This window comes from Mycteria americana, chromosome 17 (assembly GCF_035582795.1).
Source record: "Mycteria americana isolate JAX WOST 10 ecotype Jacksonville Zoo and Gardens chromosome 17, USCA_MyAme_1.0, whole genome shotgun sequence".
NCBI classification, from domain to species: Eukaryota; Metazoa; Chordata; class Aves; order Ciconiiformes; family Ciconiidae; genus Mycteria; species Mycteria americana.
In genome coordinates this window covers 13,946,004-13,970,265 of record NC_134381.1, presented here as the reverse complement: position 1 = coordinate 13,970,265, position 24,262 = coordinate 13,946,004, and the positions used below count along the sequence as shown (strand labels likewise).

At 45.2% G+C, this 24,262-nt stretch overlaps 1 protein-coding gene across 2 annotated transcripts in view; it reads right to left on the bottom strand.

Annotated features, from left to right (window-relative positions):
- Positions 1 to 1,757: 1,757 nt before the first annotated feature.
- The window catches only part of LMX1B (LIM homeobox transcription factor 1 beta), a 110,860-nt gene continuing 88,355 nt past the window's right edge, over positions 1,758 to 24,262 (bottom strand). The window contains exons 3-9 of one of the 2 annotated variants that reach the window (XM_075519711.1): positions 16,238 to 16,360; positions 15,667 to 15,899; positions 11,807 to 11,985; positions 10,719 to 10,796; positions 10,250 to 10,316; positions 9,239 to 9,400; positions 1,758 to 7,476 (exon numbers count right to left, since the gene is read on the bottom strand). In XM_075519711.1, coding sequence (XP_075375826.1) covers positions 7,319 to 7,476; positions 9,239 to 9,400; positions 10,250 to 10,316; positions 10,719 to 10,796; positions 11,807 to 11,985; positions 15,667 to 15,899; positions 16,238 to 16,360 — 1,000 coding nt within the window. In that variant the 3' untranslated portion in view covers positions 1,758 to 7,318. The remainder of the gene's footprint in view (positions 7,477 to 9,238; positions 9,401 to 10,249; positions 10,317 to 10,718; positions 10,797 to 11,806; positions 11,986 to 15,666; positions 15,900 to 16,237; positions 16,361 to 24,262) is intronic. The other variant, XM_075519712.1, reaches the window with a different exon arrangement.

Here is a 24,262-nt window from a genome sequence, read left to right as displayed (position 1 = left end):
CCCTGTGTCCTGCCTGTACAGCAACAACTGGCAGCAGAGAGGACTTTCTGAGCCCAAACACCGAGGATACTAGCACTCTGTTTTCCAGTATGAACCCTCTGTGGCAGGGACCAGCAGAGCAGCACAGTTCCTTTGCCAAGGCAGGCTGTTTGGGTTGGCTCCCGGTCCCCATGCACAGCCAGCCTGCGGAGCAGGCCCTGCTCAGGAGAGGCCCAGAGCACCGGGCAGCAGCGAGGTGGACGGTCGGGCTTTCCGCATTCCCCTGCAGCGCTGCGCCTCTCTTCTTGTGCGGCTTCTCCAAGTCAGCAATTCTGCCAGCTTTTCACTTAAGGATAAATGGCATTGGTTAAGATAATAAAATAATAACCACATGGCCACTTCTCTGTCACTTAAGCAGAGAAAAAGTGGCTAAAAACCTTGGCCCAGCTTATCTGGCTGCCTAGTTCTGGAGCTGGTTCATGTTCCACACCTGCATTTGCTCTGCTTTGCTTCCCTTTAAAGAGTATCTCTTTCAGAAAGTGTTCTTTTCTCACAGTGTCTGTTGAAAACCTAGCAGGTTTTGGTCAGAAATTTTCCATTTGAGACATTTTATTTCTATTTAAAAAAATGAAATTTTCCTCTGGAAAAGAAAGCATATGCTTTTTGTAGGTGAAAAAGCGCTTTTAGCTGGAAATCATAATTCTCAGCTTAAAAATAGTTTTAATGGCAAACTTTCAAGGGAGCCTATTACCAGAGACTAACTTGCCTTACGACGACACTGGACCGACAGGACCAGGCCGTGTCTCTCCGGGTGAGGCCCCTGCCCCTGGCTGCGCCAGCGGGGGCTGCTGAGGGCACGGGCGCAGCGGGTGCAGCCCCTCAGCCTTTCCTGGCCAGACCGCTGGGCCCCGGCAACCAGCAGGAATGCTGGAGGCTGCACCCAGAGCAGCAAATAGCCCTTACCTCCGCAAGCTTATCTGGCTCTTGGACATCTCCACAGCGGATGGTAGCAATGAGTACTGAAGTCTTCCCCTGAAGCAGTTCATGCACCATCCAAAACACTGCTCGTCCTCCAGACCTCTGCTACATAATGGATGAAGCAGAGGGCCAGTGAGTTGCTGTGTTCATGGCGTAAGCTGCTTGCTGTAATGAACACATATTTCCCTGGTTTCTTCTGTGCCTGTGGCCAGTGGCAGAGGAGTGGTGCACCCAGGCTTGTCATGACCCCCGGTATGCCCAAAATGCTACCGGGCTTATTGCAGTTGACTAGTCATAACCATGTGCTTCAGAGTAAGCCTTCCTGGCACTGCCAGGAACAAGAAGCTCCTGCCCCACACACATCTTGGCGCTGACAGAGCTTCGTCTGAGTGGCTGGTCTGGTTGCACCATCTTTAATTCCTAGAGACTTCTCCTGTCCTAAACTAGTCCATGCAAAAATGGCTGAGGGCCATGATGATGTGTGGAAGAGTGTCCCCATCCTTACAGAGCAGCTCTCAACCTGCAGAGGCCAAAGAACGGTGTGAAGGGAGACCCTGCCATGGCCCTTGCTATGTCTCCCCTTGGAAGAAAGAAGGGCACCCACTGAGCAGCCTGGGCTACTGTTCCACACCACTAAAAATATTAATGCAGTGCTCAGCTGCCACAGTCCCCTGGTTTTGCTGCCTGAGAGAACAGTGGTGCCATCCCCAGTATACAGAGAACGTGCTTTCAGTCTGCAAAAGCAAAGAAAGAACTGCACACTGAAAGAAAATCCTGCTTTGTTTACAGGTTGCTTTTATTTACAAATATACTGAAGTGTAATCTCTCTCTTTTTTTTCCTTTTTCTGTTTTTGTTTTGTGTGTGTGTGTGTGTGTGCACGCACGTGCACATGGGAAGGAGCATAATGTATGAGAAACTCATGTATCTTAGCTGCCAGGCAATGGTGGCAGGAAAAAAAAATGCAGTGAAATGAAATTTAAAAACACTAATAAATAATTTAACAATGACAAGTAATTAAATTAAAAAAAAATATCCGATCTACATACATTATGGTGGTTTGTTACCAACACAGAGGGAAAGGAGCAGAGAATCTACGGTGAGAGGCAGCTGGTTAAGTATGAGAGAGCATAGTCATATTTTTTTACAAGTTAAACAAATTGTAACAGACAGCTACAAAATACTACATTTCGATAACATAAATACAGAATATATAAATATACAAGTAATACAGCCATACACAGCTAAAAAATAGGGTGTTCACTTAAAAACAGAGTTCCCAACGCAAAGTATCTGGCAGTCCCTTCACAGTCACTGCTGAGCAGAAACAGGGTGTGCAGAACCAAGGGGACCCGGGCTGCATCCTTGAGGAGGGCAAATGGTTGTCAGTTTATTCAGACAGGCCTCAAATGAGCAAGGCTGTGCTTAAATCCCACCAAAGCCAAAAGAGTTCAGGTACCTGCCAAGAGGTAAGCAAGTGCCCACGTACCCCCCTAACCAGAGAGAACAGACACCTGAAGCCCTGGCCACGCTGCTGTGGGTGCGGCGGTCGGCTGCCCCGTGCCACCAGGGCGAGGGGGACGGGTTGGAGATGCACAGGGACCGTCTGCTGTTCAGAAACGCGTGGTTTGGGCACGGGATTGTGTAAAGCACTGTCCTGAGCACTTGAGACTTTAGGTACTGTGGCTCCAGCTCCCATGGCTTTGATGTGCTTTAGTAGCCTCTCTCCTTCCACTGTTGTGACCAAGCTCCAGGCTTGTAAGAACCCCTTCCCTTCCTGCTGGATTCTGCTGTTAATTTTTAATAAAGTCTAGTGACTTTTGGGGACAACCAAAATTATTACGACACGGTTCAAGGAGGTGCTCTCGCAAACCTCAGCTTGCAGCATCCCTAGCAGCATCACAGAGCCGGGTCCCTGGGGCGGTGGCTTGGGACATACTTCGGATCCTTAAGGAAACTGGAAGAGAGTCCTGAGCACAGTAGGAAGAGGTAAGTGGGTTCACATCATCCCTGGAAGGTTTGCTGGCATGAAGGACCTTCCCCATGCAATGACGGTGCAGCGAGGTGGCTGAGTTGCTGCTGACAGAGCGGCAATGACCCCTTCAAGGACCTGGTAATACTCATCCGACTTGTGCAGCGTGGGTCTGAAAAATCCACTCAGCAGCCATCGTGAGACTCACGTGAGTCACATCTCAGGCACGGTTAGCAGCAACTGAGCCAAGTGATCTGGATGGTTTTGATGACAGAGTTCAAAGAAGAAAAGGAGATCAAAATGCCTAGGATGGTGTTTCAATCTTAGTGATTGCAACCACGCCACTTCACTTACAGCAACATAATTGTCTTCCATGTCGTGGCTGTGAAACACATTTACCACCAGCCCCTAACTGCTTACGATACGGGGTTTAATCCATAGTGCTGTGGTAAATGGGGGGCTGAGAACAGCAGTGCATGGTAGGAATCGTCCCCTTGACAGTCAACCGTGCAATGGAAACGTGCTGCTGCCCAGCCGAGAGCCCGGCAGCAGGATCGAGGGCCACACTGCTCCATAACCATTTCTGAATGCCGGGAAATCTCTATGTGCCACCGTTACAGATCTGGTAACTGCACAATAAAGACCTCTGAGGAAGCTAGTACCTCGCATAGTCGTTCTGATCTCACAGTCATATTTTTTAAACGTTATTGAGCAAACACTGAAACCTAATCAATCATCTTTTACTTAATTGCATCTTGTCACCACTTTAGCTTAACATGTATTCCTTGCTTAGCCAAAACAACGTGATTGAAACATGGTGAAGAGCTCACTTGATGCATTTATATTAGAGAGGGGTTAATTTCCTAGGGAAAATGATCACTGTAAGGTGCATGTAATAAACTGCTGTCATGACCTCTAGCCTTCAAGCTCCCATATGTGCAATCATTGTTTGTGGTTTCCGTGGAAGTGCCAGATGCTAAGAATTTTTGGCAAGAGTTTATCAATTTGACTCAGTGGAAGATATTACTGTGATACGGCCCATTAAACATTTTACTTTCACCTGATCGGTGACATTCCCTTGACAATAGAAGAGTAAAGCAAAAATCAAAAAGGTCAGAGGTTGCTATATAATCTTTTACTGCAGGTCCCAGGTTAAAACCACAATGATCACACTCCAGCAGGGTAATTCATTCCACAAAAAAAAGTGACATTTATTTTGCTTTAATGAACTTTGGCCTTTGCCAGATATAACGGGTCCACTGGAAATCATTGGCTATGCATTCCTTCCCTTGACCAGCAGCAACCCACAGTGGCATGGGAAACGTTACGCATGCCAGAGGGCTTGACTGTGTTGTGCACGTGGCACCAGAGATGGTAGAATACAGGGGAACAAACAGCTAAGGCATCATCGTACAAGACACCAAGGGAAGAGGAGATGGTATGTACAGGCAATGAAAAGGAAAAAAAAAAAAAAATAGTGGAAAACAGTCATCCAAAAAATCAGCAAAAGATTATGGTTACTTCAGCTATAAAATGGGATATCTGATTCTTTCCTTGGAATTGGATTGTTTTTTCAACATCCAGCCCAGAAGCAGAGGTAGAGTTGGGACAAGGCAGTTCTCCAAACTGTAGGTCACATTATAGTTCTCATATAAGTCCCTGTAAACACTAAGAATGCCATTTTGATCCTGCCAGTAATGAGGGATGAAGCAAGGTTGTGCCTATGTGTAGAGTCTATAAACCCAGTATGTCTGAGATGTTGAAGATGCTTTTCTATGACTCTAAAGTAGCACAGCAGAAGGGTGGGGAGGAAAACTTGATGAATCCATTGAGATCGGTGGTGACAAATGTTTATAATGTGCCATATGAAATCTGCTTGCCTTCTGCCCTGCAAACAGTGAGGATCACCTGAGTTCTTTATAGATGTTTGCTATCACGCAGAGAGAAAGGAAATTGTTATTTATTTTGATACACAAAGAAAGGGAAAAATAATTGAAAGGGATGGGTAAGAAAATAAAATTCTTCCAATTTCAAAACATATCCAGGGGCTCACAACCTTCAACTGAAAATCCACATCCCTGTCAGAAAGTGAGAGAATGGTCGCTAGCAAAAGCATATGCGTGTGACGGACCCATCTCCCTGGGCATGGCAGCCAGCAGCTGGGGCTGCCGCCGCGGAGGAAGGAGATGGGAATCTGCAGGGAGCGGAGCATCACCCCGGCACCCTTGCAGAGACAGCGGTCCCTTCGCTTGCGAAGGGCTGTGTGTGCGGCAGACGGCGGGTCTGCCTCCGTGCAGCAGCAGGAAGGGTTTGCCTTGGGTCTGCGCTTTGCTCTCCTGCACTGCACACACATCGTCTTCTCCCCCAGTGCTTTCCTGGCCTCCACAGAGTGAAAATGCACGCACTTATCTTGCAGATAAAACTTTGCTTTCTCAAGAAACCTCTAACACGCTGGGTCCACATTTCCATGCTGGGGAGGAATGTGATCTTATTTTTTCCCTTGGACCTATCATCTCATCCTTGCCATCCACCCCTCCGGGACACGAGGAGGACCTTTCTCTGTCAGCGAAGGGGTGGGCAGCTGTCCACGGGGCTCCCCAGCAGGACCCCCTCCGCTGCGGCCGTGGTGCCCCCGGCACTCGGCAGCGCTGCTCTCTCCCCGGGTGCTGAGGCTGCGGGGGCCCCGCGCTGGCCCCCGCCACGACGGGAGTCCCCGAGAGCCCCGCGGTCCTGCAGAAGGTGCTGAGCCCCACGGGAGACTCTGCAGCGCTGGCCTCAGTACCAGTCCTCAGCCTGGAGGAGTCGGATTAACCAACGCTTTGGACTTGTTTTCGGCTATTATGGTCAATATATTAAAGGTATTTATTTAAGAAAGTGCCTATCCTGCCAGTCTTTCCCCATGAGCTCTATTTTGAACACGCCCTATAATTACTGATATTACCCTGGCAAATTTTCCCCATGAAGTTTTCTCCACTAAGAGCCATGACCGTACTTGTCTGCCTCTCCACATTATAATTATCACCAGGCAATATTTATAACTATACTATTATTATTTATGATATTTTATGCCCTATGAAAACCTATATGACATACGCTCAAGCTTCAGCATCTGAGACGTTCAGACTTCAGCTGGGACATTCCCTTCAATTTGTGTACTTGTTTTCTTACATTTGCACTAATAGGTTAGTTGGAGTATTTACTGTAAATACAGGAGTCCTGTCAGTGTGAAACCTGCAGGACTTGGGTTGGACTCCAGCTCAACATATCTAAACCTCCCACTGTGATCTCTTTCATACTCTTTTCCCCAGTTGGTGCACATTTCAGGACTCCTGATGGTTCAGGCTAGAACTGTATATCATAGATTCTTGCTGAGGCGAGATAATTAACTAAAGGAGTGCTTAATTATTCCAGATGGACAATGGAGCATAGCACATTTATGCCTCATGCAAAACATAAATAAATAGAACAGAATGAACAACACATGTTTGACAATCATGGTCTAGACTTGAAATTTGGCACTGCAATACTTACAAACAAATGTAAATGTTTTATTCTCACACTTCAAAAAAGATTAAATAAAACTCTGTCTTGTAAGCACCTTTAGTTTTAATTATTTAAGATCAATACTAACCTAAATGCCTCTGTCCCTAACATGCATCTCCTCTCCAGGGTCATAGACCTTTCTTATTATGAAATCACTGGCTTTCTCCACAAATATTACTGTCAACCAGTTTCCTCAGTATCATATGCATAAGGGCTATAAACTAATGAGCAGATCTAGGTTATGTAGAAAAAGTGTAGAAAGGAAACAAATGTTGAACGTCACATTTACATTAACTTCTCACAGTTCAAATGGCAATTTATCCACAACATAGTATGAATCATGCAGTAAGAAAAGGGAGGAATCTCCAGTTTCTTTGATTTATTTGTCATATGGTCGACTGATGTCAGTATCAGTGGCTTTAAAAAAAAAAGTTTAAACATCCAAAAGAAAGGAAGAGAGAAAGGAGGAAAAGGTCTAGCTTTCCGCAAAATCCATTTCCTTTACAACGATGAGCTCAAACCAAACCAAACCAAAGGCTGCTGACGAGCAGGGTCTTCTGTTCCTTCCATGCTTGTCTCGTGGTCTGGTGCAAGCTGGGAATCAAGGGTATGGGACTGGTGGATGCATTTTGTTTCTATATATATGTATGTATGTAGGTAGCTGTTAATATATATATACATACATACACATATACGCACACAGATACAGTCTTCCTAAAAATGCTCTTTGCAGTCCAGAGGCAGCAGGAGTCACTGTGAAGGAAGAGCTGGGCAACATATGGCTGTAGAGTCTGCACTGGAAAAAGTCACTGGCTAAATATACGCCGGCTGTTTGTTTTCTTTTATTTTCATGAGGCGAAATAGGAGCTCTGCATAGAGTACAGCCTGTCAATGGGGTTTCCTACTCTAGCCTGCATGGAGTTAACTTCGGAAGAGGCAAGAAAACAGTCGCTCAAGCTAGTTAAAGAGGTATCACTGTCGATATCATGAAAAATGGAGTCGTTTCCTGCAAATGAAACGTATATGTTAAGCTGGATTCTGTGCAGCCAGAGGAGGACACAGTACACATGGATGCTCCTATGTTGCACACTGCAGCAAAAGGGAGCGCTCCTGGTTTTGTTTTTACATGTTAACGTAATTTTGCTCTAAGGGTCTGCCCTACAAAGAGGAAGGCTAGCAACCAATCTGCAGAGTTCAACTGCCAGCAGTGCCACTCAAATCTGCCAGGATTTAATTTATACTTCAGTCAGCAGCACAAAAGAGTCTTGGCTGACAACGGGAGCAAATGGTGCCGGGGAGGAGCAGGTCCCCGGCTCTCCGTGGGCTGGGATCCAGCATTCACGGGCGCTCCAGGGCCACCGAGGAAGGTGGGACCAGACACCAAGTGCCCGTGAGAGGGAAAGGAGGTCTAAGAGCTGTAACCAGTAATGGTCTTCATTTACACAGGAGGTAAAAGACAGATCTACGAATGCGATGGGACCCAGGAGGAGACTCAGCTTCCCTGGCCTCAAGTGAGCAACAGTTGTAAACATGCTTTCGTTTCAGAAAACTCCACTCTTTTTGGGCTGGTTTGGAACAGCACCTTTTATTTCCCTTAGCAACTAAGATTTCAGCTTACTTCAACTCTTAAGGTACCAGAAAGAGTTCTAGCTCAAGTCCTGTGAGCACTAAGAAAGTGTTAGTCCGGCTCTTTTTCCTCATGCGCTCATTTGAAACAGCCTTGTGCTATCTCCTGCACTGGTTTTGGAGCACAGAACCTGCCTCTCGAGGAGTTTTGCTTAGAAAGCCAAGCAAATTGTTAGCAACAAAATCACAAGCCATCTAATGCTCATTGGCACTTCAGAGGTCCTCAGCTCCTTACAGGATTCACCAAATTGGCCGGTGTGTACCGTGCACTTGTCTCAGTGGGAAAAGTAATAACACAGACCCAAAACAGATTTCTTGTTGGCCTGTGCAAGCCATGCTCAGGAAAGTAACGTGCACGTGGACCTCTACAACGAAGTGCTCCCGGTCAGCAGAAATTAGTCTGACGTAACAGGCCCTTGTGGGCTACAGCAAGGCCAATAATCACAGTCTGAGAAATCCTCTTATATTTTATTTAAATGCCACACTGCAATTGTCCAGAATCAATTATTAGGCATTTAATGCTTGTGATGCGTTTGGTGTACCTATCCACTTGATGGTGTGTGGTCAGGAAATCATGAAAGCAAACCATCATCTTGATTTTGGGCAGAGAATAAAATTGTGCAGGAGAAATGTCCTGTGGTGACACACCTCTTAGTAGCTCAAGAACTGTTCTTTAACAAATCCATGCATCCAATCTGAGGGATCTTAGAGAGGTGCTTACTCATTTTGGAATTAATAGATTACTTCTCTTTATTAGACCACTTTTCAAGGCACTTTTTTCCCAAAGCTTCTAAGAAAAAGGAAAAACTTGTGAGGGAGCTAGAATTTGGTACTGTTTATTTTTCAATATCTTGGATAGTGGTTTAAAAAAGTGGAGCTGGAGAGGTGATGTTGCTTGGTCTATCATTTATCAGAATTATACTGTGAAATAGTTCTGCAGGGTGACCAGAGCCTCAGATGAGCTCTCTTCTACCCCCTTATGTGTACATGAAAATATACGCACAAAACTGACTGGTACAAAGTCCCTGGTACAAATCCCAGAAAATATATTATAAAAGCAAGTAACTCTACTGAACCTTTGGTGTGTGAACTAGCATACGAACCCTGCTATTTCTGATGCGGCAGAATGATGCATGCCTTACCATAAGGGTTCATGTGGTCGCCTGGCATTTGTGGAGGGGTAAGACCCTGCTGAAATGGGTCTGTGCCATAACTGCTTTGATCCATTGCTACAATCTGCTGCTGTGGTGGTGCAAGTGGTGTGTAAGATGTCATCATCCCTTCCATTCGGTTGGACATTACTTCTGCAAAGCAAACAGGAGGGCACAGTCACTGCTTAGGAACAAAGAGGCAGCAGACAGTAGCATCGGTGGCAATACTGAACCCGAGCGCAGAGTGAAGACAGCTAGGTGTGTCCTGTCATTCAGAGGAGCCTTCCAAATTTTGTCTGAGAGTACAACCCTGAGCAGTAAGTTGAAAGACTTGTAATTTCTGACTAGGTAATTTCTGGAGCTCCTGGGTGCTGGACCGTATCTTCCCAAAGTCTGTCCTGTGTGTGGCATAGCCCTATTATTCTCTAACTTCTGTTAGTACCAGTTTTTCTGGCTCTGCGTAAAGAGAAGGATTTGAGGCTGCAAGGTCTTGGGAGCTGGAGAACTCAAGAGCATCCATGGAGCAGCAGGGCAAGCCCTGGTGCCTCTGGGCAGCTCCTGCCCCAGCTGCTGGGGCACAGGAGGGGCTCCCTGTGCCTTGGCTGTGGCAAGGCACGCCCTTGCAAGCAGCCTGCAGGTGCCAAGCTGAGCATGGTCCCCCTTTCTTTAGGAGAAAACAAGCTGGAGGATATACCTGGAGTGGGCCTCCTGGAGATTTCCTCCAGTGAAAGCACCTCTGTACTGCACGCTTCTTCTAGAAAGGAGGTAACCGCTTCTGTGTAAGCACCTCCAGGGTCTGGCCCCATGAGAGAACTCTGGGATAGCCTGGGCTGGGCACTCAGACACAGCACCTCTGTGTGTTTCCACCGAGGACCGCACACATTATCCACAGTCTCGTGCATGCCCTGTATGGCTGTACTGAGGACATTATGTGGGAATGGCACTTCAAGAAACCTTGCAGATTCTTTTTCCCTTGCTTTGCCTTCATCACGAATCCCCTACCTTGCCCTAGTCGCTGCGAGTTTTGTTGCTCCTGCTGCTGCTGATGCCTTCGTGCTAGTTTTTTCATCTGAATAAAAGAGGAAGAACAGAACAATCTCATCGCTCTGAATGTAACAATTTTGTTTCCTTACAAAACTCTCTGCAAACACCGAATCAATGAATACAGACCATTTATATTCACACACACACCACTGTGGGTTCAATTTCATTTCTAAGCTTAAGCATTTCAGTTTCCAGTTCATATTTGCATGCACAATTTACTCCCAACCTCATGTTGCTTTGAGCACATGAACTTAATGTCTGTGTTTGAAAGTTGCCTTTCTTGTATGGATGTAGACAGCAGTGCATGCACAATCTGTAAGTTCAGTCCCTGGGATCTCTGTGGCACGTACTACATCAAGGGGGAGGGGGAAATCTGTGTTGGAGGACAATTTGCGTTTTACTTTTGAGAACTTGACAAACAACCTACCTTTGCTCTTTGGTTTTGAAACCAGACTTGGACTACTCGCACACTGAGTCCTGTTTCAGCGGCTAGTGTTTCTCTGACCTACAGGAGGAAATATTTAATGATGTAATTTTTTATATATTTTAAAAAACTAACCAGTTATGTTAGGCAGAATATGTCTGTACTTGCAATAAAAACTGCATATAGAGAATTACTTTTAAAAATTACTCGTATTTTTGCATAGTTAGTTCAAGTTCTGCCCTTCATTTTGCTACCAGTTTCATAAGTACTGAACAAATAGTCTGAGCTGCGTAAAATGACACTAAGTCATTTCATTATTTTTATTTTACCCATAAAACAGTTCTGTGCAAAAAGATACAACTTTGGCTGTGAACACTTTTTATATTGTTGAGGTACAATTTCATACTTTAAAATGGCAAAAAGGCACATTGCACTGTCCCAAAAGACACACTTTGTACGTCAGCAGGAGAATGTCACTTTTTGCAAAAATGACAGCTTTCAGGATGCAACTCCATTTTTTTCCAATCAAACTTAGGAGGAAACAGTTACCTGGGTTGCTTTTCACAAAGATTTGATTTTCACCAGCTTCATCGGTGAAGCAATATGTTATATCTTTCCCTAGCTGCTTATAAACAAGATCAACAGCAAGGTTAAGTTTCATAGAAAAGCAAGACTGGAAGGACAAGTAGTGGGACCAAAGCCGAGCACCCGTCTCGCTAGATAGTGACCCCCTCTGTGGAGGGAAGGAGAAGGGCAAAAGCCACTTGTTTACCTGGGCTCTGGCAGTCAAAGACTACTCCATGGTTTATAAGAACCAAGTATTTTTGTTCAGCAGGAATCAGTCATGGAGCTGCTCTACCTACTGTGAATATCCAGAAATAACAATGAGCTGGTCCTAAGCTGCTGATCGCTCCAGGCTGAGACGCTACTTGGGTGAGCATCGCCATACGCTGGCCTGGTTTCTGTATTCACTCCAAGGCACCTGCTGCTGTCCTGGAAGGGGCAGGGGGCTATCTGGAGCTGTGGCCTGACCCTGCCACCCCCATGGCCTGGTGTCAGCGCTGACTTCAGGTCCCTGATGAAGTACCTACCTTCCTACAGGGCTTGGAAGACACTTCAAAGGATGCTTTGAACGCTCGTCTCTGCTGCGTAGTAAGTATTGTCCTTGGTCGTTTAGGTCTTCTTGGGTCCTTCCCATCATCACTTCCTTTTCCTTGGGTTACTTGTCCTTTGGTGGGCTTAACATCTCCATCTTCATCATCACTTTTAACTGGTGAAAAATAAACAGGATATAAAATTGTACTTGTTCCACCAAGACAACAGGGTGTTCGAGAACTGCTCTTCAGCTGCCAAGCTAGTCAACAGGTTCAACTATTATCCCATGTTTATTTGAATACCTAAGGTAACTACGGGCAGGAAGAGACTGTCTTAGATTTGTGTGCACTTCCTAAATCAAATGCCACAAAAGCATAAAAATGTGTTTAATTTTTAATTGAGGGCATGGGACTGATCAGGGGATGGAAATTCAGCATATGCTTCAATATTTCCAGGAATCGGGACAGAGGGACTTTGTGCCCTTCCAGCATCGCTTGGTCCCCTGTGTGCTGACCTGCTGCAACCACACCGACACACGCTTTTCCCTTCACAGCAGAGCGGCATCTTCTCCTGACACGTGAATTGCAGACAGGTACTACTGCCGCACCACGAGGGCAGCAAAACAGTGTAAATGCAAATATCACAAAAACATCTCAAAGTCTGTTTAGCTAAATATACTGTAGATTCCAGTTACTGTTCTGAATATTTTGAAGCTCTAGAGATAATATTAAATATCATCTTTGCCATCTCATTTCTGCACCCCACAGAAAACATCAGTATCCTTTCTCTGTGTATGTCAATGTGTCTATATGTGCGTGCAAAAATGTCTCTTTCTTGCTAAATACATACAAGTATATATGTGCTTGTGTAGACCAAATCGATTATTTGTATTTTCTATAGTTAAATTCTGAATATTCGGTGATACATAATCTGGTGGTAATAATCTGGTGATATGACGTGTGTTAGTATATTGTACCAGGAAATCTCAATCACAGTGGCAAAGGTTGAAGAGCAAGTACAAATTTTTTTGTGAAAAACAACTTTTCAACTCAGCATATTTTATTTCACCAGACTACTGATTTTCTTCCAGAAATCAATATACTATTATAGGGACTTCAACATGAAGAAACACACTGCAATTTTTATATACTCAAAGATTACGTTTGGGGAATTAACAAATTAGACTTTAATTCATTTTAGGGTCTGATTATTATGCACCTAGCAATCTAATCACCTTTTACTTTAATAAGCATCTTTTGCCTAATGATTAAAGAGAAGTTCAGTCATTTTAATAACCATGACATTATTAACTTTCCAGCATGCCATTTCCAAGGAAAGGTTTGTGAGGATTAATATTGCTCATTGGAGAGTTACTTTTGTGTCCAGTGGATAAATATTTGATTGGAGAAGGACACATTCTCAGCCAGGGCTACGTGAAATCATTTGCTCTCACACAGGCATCTGGGAGATCTGTGTTTTCAATGTATTAGACAATGGGAGAGAAAACATCCCATTTAATTTGTCAACTTGTTTTTCAGGTTTGGGTTTGGCTAACAGAGAATAATGAGGAAAAAAAAGCATCTCCAGGAGTAAGAAACCACCCCTTGTGCCAAGGGGAAATGAAATTGAAACCCAGGTTGTTTTGTGCCGCTGTGGTAGCTTACTGCTGATCACCAAATACAAAATCTGGTCCTGAAGGAAAGCCCACCCATGCCCAAAGCAGATCTGAAACGCAGCCGGCTGCAAACAGCAGGCACCAGTGCCTGCGTGGTGAGTGGGGAAGGCAGGGGAGGAGGATCCCCGTGCCCATCGCCGCAGCGCGGGGACGGCCCCGCACAGGCAGCTTTTCAAAGGGGCTTTGTCTGGACACAGACAGGCAGAGAGCAGGATGCTGAAGCTGGCAATGAGAGAATGACACGCTGAAGGGCAAGAAGGAAGCTCGCATGCCTCGGGCAAATTCACAAAGAGCCCGAACCCTGCGACACGAGATTTACAGAGCAGAGCACTCAAGGTCCTGCAGATACAGTATGGCAATAAATAACATGCTGCTCCAAGAAAGGCCCGGTCCCACACGTTCTGCTGAGTCAGCAGTGACCTTTGTCTTGCAGCATTCCTGACATGAAAATATACATTTCAGCAATGTGGAGAATATGGCTCTCAGATTAGAGATTAAGGATAATTACTGCTCCTAGCAGAATTGGAATAATGCATTTTCCCATAAACCAGAGGCAAACATTCATGTCATTTGTACGCTTAATGGAACGGTAATTGTTGATTTTCTTAGACGTTTTCTTGGGAAACAAGTGCACAATTATGATGGCTGGCAGCAATTTGTGTACATGCTGTCTCTAGTCTTGGGATCAGCCAGGGCACACCGGCAGCAGGAGGTTTCCAGTCTCCTTGAGTGCACGTGGCACAGGAAGGAGGCAGCCCGTCTCTCCTGGAACTGCCTGTGAGCCTGAAAGCCAGTCCTCACTGTAACCACTGCTAGGTCCCCTGGGTTTTGGACTGGAGAACCCAAATCCAGCGTGTGAACTATTTGTCCTGGGCAGTACAGTGTTTCCAGCCCTGGACAGACAGCAAGCGGCTTTTGCTCACTCTCTTTTAAAACCTTCCCTAGGAAATCAGTGGAGGAAAGGAAGTATCTGTCCCTCCATCACTGTGAAGAACTCAGGGAAGACACCCATCAGCTGCTATCAGGTGTGAGGGCCTCACTGTCTTCTTCAGGAGAAGGCAAAGGCTCTGGTCACAGTATGGTGACCTTCTGCCTTAACTCCCAGGCCAAGTGGTGCAGACTCTTGCAATCATACTGTTCAAACGCCAGGTCCCCCTGAAGAGAGGGGTCACGCTGCAGATTAGTAGTAGTGCATTTTAGTAAGATATCAAGCCTGTTGTCCCTTGATCCTAAACAGTTTGCATTCATCAGGAACAGTGCAGGACCTCAAGGACACTGGGAGATCTGTAACAGGCAAAGTTTGCAAGTCTCGCTTCTGTACTATACGCAGCATACAAACCGTAGCAGAGCTATCCTTGGGACAACACATAGATGATCTTCTAGGTTGACACCAGAATGGGGCTCGGACATGAAACAGCAGGCAGGCAACAGAGATGATCAGAAACCAGAGCCTTAGTAGCACAGAAAAGACATACTGGCAGGGAGAAGTCTGGATGGAAGTCAGGAGAGCCAAGCATTGTACCTGGCCTGAAAGCATCCAGGGACAGACTCCCCTAAACTCCTCATTCAAGTTACTGCTTTTTATTTGTCTTTTTGTGTGAGTCCCCTTGCCTGCTGTAACGGGAGTGGATACCCTGGCTTCCGGCACTGCACATGCTATTGCTGCAGCACAAACCCATGTCTTGGTTTCTTTCAGATTCTTGTCAGTACTTCTGTGTTGTAGCTTTTCTTGAAGTTACCATTTGATTGGCAGAGAGAATACTCTTGAAAATCGTATTACTACTTTGCCCATTTTCCTAGCTCAGTGCTGAAAGTGTGTGTGCAGAAGAGCCCCTGAAAAATATGTTAAGTGGATGGAAGAATGCCTATGGAAAACAGTACACTTTGAATGAGGCCGCAGGTAACTGAAGGAAGTCTGATTCACATTTTGTGATCTTACAGAAAAACACCCTGACGAAAACAAAAATTTTTTTGTCCTTTACTAAGCAGCCAGTTAAGGAAGGGAGTCAAGTTAGGGAGAACAGACTGCAAGGAGGGATTTTTTTTAGCTGTGCCTGCTAATTTGCATGGGTGGCATGTGCATATAGATAAGTGGATGTGTAAATGGATATCCTTTTCTATAAGAAAGCTCTACAAACCCTTGCGGCTTTTCCACTCAGAGCAGGTGTGGGAAAAGCTCACCTGAGTCTGAGTCGTCTGGGCTGACCGAGCTCAACAAGTCTTTCTCTTTTTCATAGTCACTTTTGCAGAGCAACTGCCCTTCCTTAAGAACAAATTCGTCCCCTTTCCTCAGCTGTCGTTCGCAAACGCAGCAGCAGAAGCAGCTTAAGTGGTAAACGCACTCCAGGGCTCTCATCACGAATTCTGTTGGGGCGATCTTTTCCATGCAGCCACTGCACTTAGCCGCAAACAGCCTGTAAGAAAGAGAGGCAGGGAAGTCAAAGGGAATGTCAGATCATACGCTGCATGAATTTAAATACAGCAAATTCTTTAATTTAACTACAGATCAGCTTGGCTCATGCTTCTGCACGCTGGGAGACTTGCATCCTTAGTCTTGGAAACATCACAGGCATGCAATTTATTCAAATCTCAATCCCTTTGGTCTAGAGATTCCCCAAATCACCTTTGCTGGATAAAAAAACCACTAAGACTTGTCCTTATCTCACTGTTTTGTTCCTCTTCAAAAAGAGAAACAAAAAGGAGCTCTCAGAGTTTGGATCACTTGTTCAAAACCAAATGTATTTTAATTCACCTTTTAGAGGAAGGGGCCAATTCACGCTTTGTTTTATACAGGCTCTCTGGTTTCAGCACGTAAACCCTATTCTGAATAGATTTCATGACTTTCCATTTTTGGTATTGTCTGTCTCTGAGGAGGCTGATAAATGAACACAGAAACAAGCATGAAAACTTAGTGCTATTGCTGAGGAGAAGACGACACACACACATGCAATCGCACACATGCAATTGATAAAGAGAGGAGTGAAATAACACGGCTTTTCTTTGGATGTTGAGTTATTCCAGAACAACCTGTCTCTGAAGGGAGTACTGTGCATTTTAAATGGTGTGAAACATCCTTTGGCAGAGATAGGCAGTGATACAATCTGCTAAATTACCACTATAATCACAGGCTCTAGAATATACACTGTATTCCAGACTAGTTCTTATTAAACCTTTATAAACCCCCTCTTTCATCCATCATTAATTTTCTAAGATAAAGTTAGAATGATTTAGATTAATTTTATTTTGCTTTTCTAATGGCAACTGGGAATCTCCCTAAGTGAGCTTTTAGGAAGAGGGCTGCTTCAAATAAAGATGAATAGCTAAGTTACGTCCCTGTATCAGACAGCGGGCTTGGTGATTTGAAATTCAGTGTCTCTTATGGCAATACATCAAAGTGCAAGGTGCATTAATATTTACATTTCGGCAATGAAATTAACACAACTGCACCCATGTGTTCGCAGGAAAAAAGGAGATTCCGCCTTTTAGGATGGGGTACGCTAATTTTTTTTTTTCATCCTCAAAATTATCCCCTTTTTTATAAAAGGCGACTATCTTCAATTTTAGAAGGCACAGGCTCTGGTAGTTACTGATTCCTCCAAAGCCTCCATTTTGTCTGAGCTGAGAAGTACAGCAAAATGGCAGTCACTAGTTCCTCAGCAAAACGATGGAGTCACAGAATGGGCAGGAGGAAAAAGAAAATGTAAATACATTTGCATACGGCATCCAAAGAAAGGCTGAGCGCCCAACAACTTGTGGGTTTCCCCCATCTGTATCTTTCGATCTAATAAGAGAGATCTACACCATTAACCTTGCTGGCTGGGTGCGTACCTTTGCACAACCACAGCCACGAGGTAACGGCTGCGCATTGTACCAGCCACGCGGGGTGGCCCGAGTGGCTCTTTTTTTGGGTACATATTGAATTAAATCTATGAAAGGGAAACTGATGCCACGCAGGACCCACAGCCACTGCTAGTAAACAGGCCATCTTATTTCATACAGCCTATTGGGTTTGTCTGCAAGGTTTTTCTTCTGTTAGACGCAAACTTTAAGAGAAAGAGAGAAATAGGATTTTAGGTTCTGACTGGTGATCATCACAAAAATATGACAATGCTTTAGCTAGCAAATTCATAAGCAGGAAATATTTTTATCTATGCACAGTAACAGATCTGAAAGGAGTAAAACCCAAAGGTAAAAAGAGAGCAAACGGATTTTAAGCACTTTAAAAAGTTGTTTCTATTTAACTGCTTAAACCTATTTGACTCCGTTTAATTAAGCTTGTATCTTTTGTCTGAAGACCGTTGCTACGATGGAGCACACTTAAAGACTCCGAAGATCAGCAGATGCGGTGTGAAGGCACCCGGCTGCCCGAACGGGCGCGGGGTCGCGGGCACGGCGGTGACAGCTGACCCGCGCGCGCTCCGGAGCGTCCGGTCGCTGCCGCCGGCGGGGATGGGACGGGCCCAGCTCCGACGGCCGCAGGCGGACCGGCCGGGCCGGGAAACGCGGCTGCTGGTGCCGTGTCTGCAGCCTCCAGGTTCCGGGCTTCGTCGGCATTTCACGGCAGCGCTGCCGGTCTGAGAAATGCCAAAAAAGAGCCTGCAGGCAGGGGCGGCGAGCCCGCCCGCCCGGCCCGGCGGTCCGCCGGCGAGCCGTCGCCGTGCCGCTGCGGTAACGGGGATGAGCCCCGGCACCGCGGGCGCGCTGCTGCCGAGGCTGGCGCCGGGCGGGGGGCGGCTCCGCCCGGAGGCGTGCGGGTCCCGGGAGAGGCTGCGCAGGGCGGTTTTCCGCAGACGGAGTGGGCGCAGGGTGCCTGCTCCGCCGGCCCCTTGGCAGGCAGACGGCAGGAGCCGGGCTCCGGCAGCACCGAGCGCTTGAGGACTTCCTTCTCCGCCGAAGGGGGCACTGGCGGAGGGGCCGGCCCCCGCAGAGCGCGCCTGGCTCCTGCCGCCGCAGCACGCGCTGCCCGCTGCACCCGCTCCCGCCGGCCGGGGCGGAGGGCAGCCGCAGGCAGGAGGCAGGCAGCCGCAGGCAGGAGGCAGGCAGCTTCCCACCCCCCCGGAGCCTTTCCCTGGGCCGGGGCTGGCGCCGGGGGCCGCTGCAGCGGGCGGCGCGGGCGCGCCCGGGGCCCGAAAGGAGCGGGCCGGACGCCGCGGTGACCGGCCACGGCCACGGGAAAGGCCGGGCTGCCTGCGGCGGCCACGAGATGTGCCACCGCCCGGAGACAGCGAAAACACGAGTGCAGCAGGGTTTACAAATCCTCTTGAGTAGGAAAGCATATGGCCCCTTCACACTTCTTCTAACCGGGACACAAAATGAATGCGCTTTCTGCTCCGCCTTGTGCCACGGAGCGTATTGGGCACCTGGGTAGCACCTTCGCTGTCAGACTGCTTTACTGAGGTTTGGGGTTTTCTTCCGTTTCTTCAAAATAAAAGATGTCTAACACAAATAGAAAATATTTTGCGTTATTTATCGGCAATTGACTATCGCCACAAAGATGGTGCTTTCACAGCAATGTTTCCAAAGGCAGCCTTTCGGTTATAATGAATTACATGGTCATCAATGTAGTATTAACTCACTCCAGTCAACATTAAATTGGCCTGACAATACTGCATGGACTTCGTATCTTTAATTTGTCTGCTGTCAACATATGAAAATTCCATACTCCGTACTCGGGTACTCTTTGCATTATAACATGCACTCACACAAATACACACACGCATACTGCACTCTGTTGGATTTAATACTGACATTATAAAATCTTCATTAAATTTATCTTATAAAGTGTTTATAGGTATTTTTTCAGCTTCCAGAGAGTAACCCAAGGTTATGCACTTTTTTTGCACAAGGCAATCTCACAACAGGAAACTAATCTTGACAAATGACCAGACTTTGATATCTGTGATCTAAACCACTGCTCATTAGACTGTTCATTTTATAAACGAATGGTAATAAACCTGTTGAGAAGTGTAGGATAGCAGGAATACTTTACAGATCACCCCTTTACAGGTTTCAATCAAAGCCATAAATTTGAAGGGGAGCATGCAGATATTCTGTGCTGAGACAAAGACTCTGTCCCACACCAACCACATTTAAAGAAATATTTCTTTTGCTTTCTATACATTTTACAAATAATTTGCATAACTCCAACTTTTTACCCCCATGGCTGATTATCTCCAGCTCTCTTAAGTTAATGTCAAACCTCAAAATCCTTGGACTTGTTAAAGTATGTGGAGAGTGGAAATCAAATGCCTTTATTAGAAGCCCCAGGAAATCTCCAACTCCTAAGCACAACGAAAACATTCCAAAGAAAATTGTTCAAAGAGGACAAAGGAGAAAAGCAGAACAAGAAAACCTTGTTTTGAATCAACGATTGCAAGAGTTTTATAAATAAATTCTGTTGCCTGGACAATTTTGAAAGACAACTCAATAGGTTTAGGAGTTTTTAAGTGTGTTTGCCTCTATGCCTGAAACACTTGGGGGATTCAGCTGAGCTAAAGCTTGGAACAATGGCCTGTCTGTCCATCTGAGCGTTTGCAATCATTGCTGCGGAGCAACTTTACAGTACTAGATAGTCAAAAAATCTTCACCAGCTAAAACTGGGTGAACTTAAATTAATTTTGCATATATATTAGGGGCAATGAAAATGCTAAGACATGTGGTCCTGTCTTTAAACAGTAGATGAAAACGTTCACCAGCGGAAGAGGCCATAAAGATTTTATTTGTTAGGATATCCCTGTGAAGTCAGGCTGAATCAGTAATCCTTAGAAACAACCACAGTTACATGATCCATGGTGCCTTCCTGCATGGGCACGACCATCTGGTGTTTAATACGTACTACTGATTTATTATCTCTCGCGTAGTTATCTTGCAGTAAGTTTGACCCTGCTATGCTCCTGAGAATCACGGTTCTGCTGTTTACTCTTCTGATGTCCTGACAACCCACCCTTTACCTTTCTATTGCTCACCCAGGTCCTTCATTTCCTCCTGTCTGTGGGCAGATAGATTTTAATTGTTTTATTATAACTAATTTAATCTGTGCTGAGAGATCTCCATGTGCAGTGTGAAATTTGCTGTTCATATTAAGTGTGGTTCAAGAGGTTTGTTATACAGGACAGAGGTATAAAAATAGACTAATTCAGTCAGGTTGTTTATTTACTGGACCTCTGCCGTGAAGCAGTAAATAGGAAGTTATTAAGCCGTGTTTGATATATGCAAGAGGACAGATGCTGCTGTCTACCTATCAGAGATGTTAAATCATTTTCCTTTCGGTGTTATTCTGACATTATGTGTCACATGAAACCATAGCAGATACCTGGCTTTTCTTTATTTAATAAATATGCAAGGGTGGTGGTCACAAGCTTCTGTAAATATTGTAGGTATAGTCTCTAGCTCTGGCACTTTTCTTTCTGATAATAGCCTCTATATGGCGTCCCTACCGTGCCTGTATAGCCAGCTGGGAGTTCGCTTGGCACTCGTACAGTACGAAATATGCTAGAGCTGAAGTAAAATATATTATGCTTTTCACACAACTGAGTTTTATTAAGAGAAGAAATTAAATTACTAATGAATGACATCTGTTACTTGTTCTTTGGGAGAAATTTTGATACTTCCGTCTTCTTTAGATGACATAGAATGGGGAAAACACTGTGCATGGGGGTTTTTTCCAGCATAGGACTTGAATATTTTTGTAGCGTCTTACAGCTCATGGGTGCTTATAAAAAAGAAAAACTGTTGCTTGGTTACACTGAATTCTGAACATTCAAAACATCTCAAATGCACTAAAGCAAAACAGAAATATTATAATTTTATTATCTGAAAAAAAAGAAACCCTAAAAAAAGAAACAATCCATTTTAAATATTTTCCCTGCAGAAAAAATAATTACATAGTTTATTAAGCCAATTTCATAGCTGAAATTTCAGTAAAAGAAAGCTAATTCCCTTTCACCGAGTAGTAATAAAACATGCCCCAAAATTAAAAGTTTCTAAAAAAAAATGTAATATTTAGAGAGAAACTAAAACAAAGAAACCTTTTTCTTCTTCAGGGAGAACTGAAGAAAATATTTATTAACCCTCTGTCCACAGGTGCTGTAGTAAGAACATCAACTACGGGTGAAAGCTTGCATTTAAAGCTGGGCTTCACAATGTGGATTTGGATTCACAGGTTAAAATGTAGCGTATCTGGGTACTGAGTTACTTTTTCCTCCTGTGAACATTTTACCTGTATTTTCATGAGAAGTGCTGTACTGCCATGCAAAGGCAACCTAATGGATAAAAGAACGATAGGGACCACACGTTATCCCATGCTAAGTGAAATCTTGCTCTGAAGCGGGTGGGAGTTTGACCATGGACATTGTCAGAGCCACAAGCTCACGTAACCGCTCTGTCCGCCAAAGACGGGCCCCAGGCAGCATCACAGCATGGCCATACCCAGACGATGGCTTGTGTCACAGCCATATCCACAAAAATATTACCCTTTGTTTGATTTCCTTCCCACTGGAATAAGAGGAAGAAGTCCCAGTTGCCTCAATAGGAGCAGGATTTGGTTCATTTTCAGACTCTGCTTCCTATTAGCAGCAGGGATGGCGGCGCTGCGTGCACCTCTGTGCCACGTGGCAGTCCCAGCCGGACCACCATCGCTGGCCTCTACTGCAGCAGCAATGACAACTGCCAAAAAGCCTCCTGCTCTGCGTTAATTTTCTCTCTTTACATAGTTTCAACAAAGGAAAAAAGTTATCTGCGGACAGCGAGCTGACATCCCCTCTTGAGCAGAGCTCAGGACCCCGCAGGATCCCCACAGCCGCTCCACCAGCGAGGACCTGGCCAGAGGGACCTTCGTGCGGACCAGCCGCTCCCAGCTCCCTCCCAACACGCCAAGACAGCTCTCTGCTGCCGCCTGCTCTGATGGGGCGGGTGTTTGGCAGGGGAACGGACTGGGACAGCCACCCCCTCATGTGGTGACAGGCGACTGCTCGTCACCTTCTCGAGAGCTCCTCAGGCCACTGGGCAGGCACAGGACTCCCCAGCCACCCGGTACCCAGCCCCAGCTCCTGCACCTGAGGCATCTCAAAATCCCGTCCATGGGCGGGCCCAGCATTCACTGGCCACACCAAAGCTCTGTGCACTGGCAGTTCTGGGGTCGGAACCATGATGCTGAGACAAATGGAAAAGACCCAACGAATGGATTCACTAAAATGCCTAAAGACATACAGAACTCAAAGCAGCCATCCTAATGTAACTTGCTCAAGTGGGGCCTGAATGACCTAAAAAGTTACCTCTTCCTTAACTATAAAGTAAAACACAAAATGTAAAGTGCAGACGAGTTTCTTGCTTCAAGCAGAATGTGACAGAATGGATTCTTCTCTTTGCTTAATTTTCATCCCCTAATTGACCACTTTGTTCAACTTCCATCACTGCCATGCCGTTCTATTTTATAGCATTTTTCCTTACAACACTTTGATGGAAAAATTTATGAAGAATCGAATTATTGCTGTTAGAAGGGAATTAAAACAATTTTTCATTTACAAAGTCACTGATATTGCTCTACTGTGCTCCACCTTTGGGAATCCAATTGCTCTTCTCAGCTACTCCCATTCCTCTTTATAGCACAGCAATTGCACTGTACAGATTATGGCTGCAATTTTCTCCTAATCTGTTCTGTAGAATAGAAACTGTTATAAAAGTTAAGGGCACCAATTGAATTGATAAAGCCAGGGCTGCAATTAAGAAGCCTAATGGATTAACAAAATAGGATGATTCTGTTAGAATTATATTTTTAGGCAGTGCAAACATTTGGGAAATAATGTTATTTTTGTCTATGAGTTTAAAAAAGGCTAAACTGGCTTCTGCTGTTGTGCTTTTTGTATTGCTTCACATTTTACTGAAGTGCTATAAAAGCACAGTACATGCTGGGGAGTTTGTACTTCTGCTGCAACTCTGCTGAGCTAGGTCATTACCGAAAACCAACGTTTTTTTCATTTTTCTTCCTTTGGATTTTTATTCACTTACTTACACATATTAAACTAAATCCATCTTTATTTCTTACCTGTACAACCTCACTGATCTCCAGTGGGCGAAAGGGCTCGCGCTCTGCGTGGAGAGGGGGCCTTATTTCATAGCCCAGCTCTGTGCCAGGGCCGCCTGTCTCCAGCGTGCCGACTATTCACTAGTCTGATGAGACGTCTTATCCTTCTTGTTCACTAAGTGGCATACTGAATTTACAGTTGCCTTTGAATTTACATTGCCAACAACACAGGGAAATTCTTCTAATATAATTTTTATATGAAAATTCACCCTAAAGGCCCTATAAGCAGGGAAATTGTACTGTTGGTGATTCACTGCCCCGGCCTTCACTTTTACAGAAAAAAATAATCGTGTGTCAAAGCAATTCAAATGTAATTTCTAAGTTATTTCTTGGCTGGCAAGAATGACTTAGGGAAAGAATTTACACAGGGCCTTTCCTCTCAACTAAGAACATTAAGAGGAAGAAACGTTATTTGCCAGTATAAAACAAAATAACTTCCTGTGCCTGCTGCACTGATGCTGTAGGAGAGCTTGTGCCCAAACCCATCAGCACAGCCAATTTAGCAACTGATTTGCAAGGGAAAGATACCTTAGTCCTGTGGTGTTAATGTCTTTTCAGTGGGGGGTCTATTGCCAGCTTCTCCAAACTCATCAACACAATCTATTATTAATACCCAGAAAGGCTTTATAGTATCTTTATAGCACAAGGCAATGAAAGCTCTGTGGTGTAATCTGTTATCTATATTGCAAAAACATG